Source organism: Nicotiana tomentosiformis, chromosome 2, assembly GCF_000390325.3.
Source record: "Nicotiana tomentosiformis chromosome 2, ASM39032v3, whole genome shotgun sequence".
In the NCBI taxonomy this organism is placed as follows: domain Eukaryota; kingdom Viridiplantae; phylum Streptophyta; class Magnoliopsida; order Solanales; family Solanaceae; genus Nicotiana; species Nicotiana tomentosiformis.
In genome coordinates this window covers 189947451-189952142 of record NC_090813.1, presented here as the reverse complement: position 1 = coordinate 189952142, position 4692 = coordinate 189947451, and the positions used below count along the sequence as shown (strand labels likewise).

Here is a 4692-nt window from a genome sequence, read left to right as displayed (position 1 = left end):
CACATAAGCAGAAACAGATACGGGAAAAACAATAAATAGTGGATCGGGGCCAATACACTCAAAATGACCGTACCTACCCAAGTACATACACTAACATAGGCACACTCCAAACTCTGCACACTGATTGCGAAATCCCGTGCGAACCCATGTCAATGGTTAATGTACAAGCCCTTGACATTGGTTCTGTCCGACATCTGTCATGTCTCATCATTAGGGGCTAACAAACCACCCCCACTAGTTGATCTCGACGTCCTCGTCAAGGATGACTTCCAGTAGTCCTATATTTGCTGTTCATATTGCCACAATGAAGCATCCTTTTCCCAAGTCACATCTTTCTCGATTATTCCTCCAACAAATGGTTAGTTCTCTCGGTTTGGACATCAGTTTGGGGATGATTTGCCATTGAAAACTTCAAGTTCGTACCTATCAAGTTGAACAAATAAGTCCAGAACCGGCCTGTAAATCGAGCATCCCTGTCACTAATAACGTACTTTGGCATTCCGAAATATTTAACCACATTCTTGAAGAACAATTCAGCAGCAACATTTGAAGGACATTCTGTAGGGGAACAATAAAAAAAACATATTGAGAAAACTTGTCAACCACAACCATGATCGAGGACAAACCATTGACCTTAGGGAACTCACAGATAAAGTTCATTGACACAGATTTCCATGGTTCTTCTGTAATAGGCAGAGGTTCTAGCAAACCTGCCTCCTTCGTCCGCTCATATTTATCAAGCTGACACACAAGTCAACTCTTAACATAGGCTTCCACATCATGCTCCATCTTGGGCCAAAAGTAGTATCGGGACAGCATGGCCATCATCCTTTCAATTCCTGGATGACCATCCCATAAAATATCATGCATCTCCCTCAATAGTTCATGATGTAACCCACAACCAAGTGGTACTACAATTCTCCCCCCTTTGAAATATAGGAGATCGTGCTCGATCCAGTACCGCCTTACCGTCCCTTCCCTCAGATGATTCATTGTCTTGATGTACAATGGATCATTAGAAGCACACGACTTGATTTTATCAAAAAAATCAGATTCAAGTCAAGTAATAGGATAAACAACAACAAATTCCTTTTTTTTACTAAACGCATCAGCAACCTGGTTGTGTTTTCCCGGCTTATGCTCCCAAAAAAATTCATATTCTGCCAAGAATTCTTGCCGGAGTGCCTACTTCGGACATAGCTTTTTCTGTGTCTTGGAAAATGTATTAGCCACATTATCCGTCCTTACAACAAATTTAGTTCTCGGTAAATACACTCGCTAAATCTGTAAGCAATGGATCACAACAACAATTTCTTTTTTCATGAGCTGACTATCTTTGCTCCGCTTCATTCAATTTTCTTCTTTCAAACGCCACTGGGTGGTGTTCTTGTACCAACACACCTTCAATAGCCTTGTTGGATGCATTAGTATGAACTTCAAAGGGCAGTTCAAAATCTGGAAGCCACGAGCTAGGTTTTGAGGCAATAGCTTCTTTCAGCATGTCAAATGCACCACTGTATTTTTCAGACAATGCCCACCTAGCATTCTTCTTTAACAAATAAGTCAAAGGAGCAGCTTTCTTTGAATAGTCCGCAATGAATTTCTGATAATAATTTTCTAACCAGAGGAAATATCTCAACTCTTTCACAAAATCAGTAGCTACTGCTCCATAATGACCTGCACATTTTTCGGGTCCATACGCACTTGATTCTGGCTCACCAAGTGCCAAAGAAATTTGATCTCCTGTCTAGCAAACACACACTTTTACATTTTCACATATAACTAGTACTCCTTCAAACAAGACAACACCTCAATTAAGTGTGAGATATTTTCATCCAAAGTGCGACTATAGATGACGATGTCGTCTAAGTAGACAACGACAAAGTCATTCAAGTATTCATACAACACATCATTTATCAAGTTGCAAAACGTAGCATTGTCAACCCCAACGGCATAACGAGGAATTCATATGATCCATACCTCATAACACATGTAGTTTTAGACTCATCACCTCCAGTTATCCGTACCTGCCAATAACCAGACCTTAATTCAATCTTTGTGAACCAACAAGCCTTGCTCACGCTGTCCATCAAGGCTTGCACCAACAGAACTGGATATTTATTCTTCACAGTCACTTTGTTCAATGCCCGATAATCAACACATATCCGAAACATCACGTCATGTTTCTTTTGAAATAAAATAGGTGCACCAGATGGAGCTTTTGATGGCTGAATCAGTCCTGCATCGAGAAACTCGTTCAATTGTTTTTGCAATTTAGCCAACTCTTTTGGCGCCATCCGATAAGGAGGTTGAGCAAGAGGCATTGGACCCGGAAGCAACTCTATCTTGTGATCAATAGTCCTCCATGGTGGTAAATTTGTAGGCAATTTTAGTGGCGACACTTCAACCTATACATCGGGATTCACCTCAACCATAGCATCAAGGAAAGTCTCATCTTCCTCTTTTAGACCTTTTCGACCATTTGGAAGAAACTAATGAATCCCTCATTTGAGTTTCTCCTTTCCCATAAGGATGAACAGCTTTCACAAAACCAGGAGTCATTTCATGCATAATCATGACTCCGTCCAAGTGATACGTTAGAACAATGCGATTTTTCCGCATAAAAGTCGATTCCAAGGATCACCTCGAAGTCCTCTAGTGGAATCACCATCAGGTTAACCTTCCCCTTCCAGTTCCAAACAGACATAGGAACATTATAAGCCATACCCACAATGGCATGAGCTTTAGAATTCACAGTCTTCAGGTAAGAGGGACAAGTGCTCACATTCAACCCATATTTATGCACCAATATTGCCGAGACAAAGGTGTGAGTAGCTCCAATATCTACCATTACTATCACACCCTTCTCTGCAATTTTCATTTCAAAGTGCATCAGTAAAGAATGAGGGTTGGTATCATCACTTGTAGCATTAAGCAATGAGATGACATTCAACAATTCCAAAGGATATACCAAGGCAGCAACTTCTTTGCCTTCTCCTTCCCGATTATTTTTTGTAGCAAGCAAAGCATTAACTCGTTCCCGGTTTGGGCAGTTTTTTGCAATATGAAGACCATTGCAAGTTCAGCAACCATCTCTATTTTTGTTGGCATTTCCTCTGTTTCTAGCATTTTCGTCAACATGAGCCTTTCCCTTTTCCATGATTTCTTTTCGAACTTCCTTCTTCCATTCCCCTTTCTTCTCTACCTTTCTCTTAGGTTTTGAAGAAGAAGGAACTTCATAAAGACTTCGGGTACTATGGTAATCCACCAATGAGTCCGCCGCAGCAATCACACTCGGGAGGTCCTTTATATTTTGCCACCTAAGTTCGTTCTGCGCCCATCCTTGCATACCAGAAATAAAATTATGCAACTTGTCATCCTCCGACATGTTCTGGATGTCCAGCATTAAGGAAGTGAATTCCTTAATATAATCATGAACTGTTCCGATTTGCTGCAGACATTTCAAGCGATCCCTAGCAAGCTAAGATGCATTGCTAGATAAGAATTGGGCCTTCTTTTCCTTCCGGACTTTCTCCCACATATCGATCTTGGATCTGCCCAAACTTTCGTCATCGGCTATACCAGTTCTCCACTATAATTTTGCATCTCCCATTAGGTACATGCTTGTTATGGTTACTTTCTCCCCGTTTGGAATCTTGGTAACAACGAAATATTGTTCCATAACCCATAGAAAGTTCTCTAGTTCATTAGCACTACGTGTTCCACCAAATGTCTTGGTTTTGGGATCTTTACCTTAGAACGTCCTTCACTGCCCTGGCCATAAGTAGCCAAAGTCCTTCGAATAACAACAATTTCCAGGTTAAGAGTTTCATTTTCCTTTTTCAGAATTTTAACTTGAACATTTGTGGCCTCACACATTTGTTGAACAGTTTCACGAAATTGTTCCAATCCTTCCTTTAGATGATAGATCTCAATATATAGATTATCCAAATCCAAAGGGTCATCAGTCACACCAATCAGAACCTCCAACTTTTGCACAAGATCACGCAAGTCTGAAGTTCCTCTGGCCACGGTCCCAAATCACGAGCAAAGCTCTGATACCAGTTATTACAGGGCTAATGTTTCCCAAATGGCACTACATAGCAGCAGCCTGACGCTCAAGCCACTCAAACTTACTTTTTCCCCTCAGAGTTTAGGACATAGAATTATTTTAGACTTGTAAAACGAAAGCAACACACGCAATTACAGGTAAACACCCAACCTTTTATTATTCTCGTAGAATATGCAAAGAAACTCATTCGGAAGGCTCACATATGCTAACTTGTCTTAGCCAACTAAATTACAAACATATAAAGGGGCTACCAATGGCAGATTACAAGGGGACAGTTACAAAGGGGCAGTTACATCAGTGTGCTTGGCACATGCCAAGCCTATATACAAGCATTTAACACTTAGCCATGAACTGAATCACTTCCCACGAAATGAGCCTATCTTTAGCACATTGAACAAACTACCACATGTGCAATACACATGGCTCAACTTCCATAGCACATGCACAACAGACTTGTTCCACAACTTCGCCCACACTTTGTCTTTAGCTTCCCTTGCCTTGTCTTTTTGGACCATGCCTTGCACATTAGCTTATGAAAATGTTATTGTCACATCCTTTCCATTCCACTGATCTGCACGCGTGCCGTAGCCAAGTGCCATGCGCCTGCTTTCTTTTGCCAT

At 41.0% G+C, this 4692-nt stretch overlaps 1 protein-coding gene across 1 annotated transcript; it reads right to left on the bottom strand.

The window, feature by feature from the left end:
- Positions 1-340: 340 nt before the first annotated feature.
- LOC138906285 (uncharacterized) lies at positions 341-4692 on the bottom strand. Its single transcript, XM_070194820.1, has 8 exons — positions 4624-4692; positions 3754-3990; positions 3091-3451; positions 2645-2868; positions 2028-2408; positions 1394-1747; positions 627-741; positions 341-558 (listed from the first exon to the last, which is right to left on the bottom strand). Exons 1-8 carry the CDS (start codon positions 4690-4692, stop codon positions 341-343), a joined length of 1959 nt encoding a protein of 652 aa, XP_070050921.1.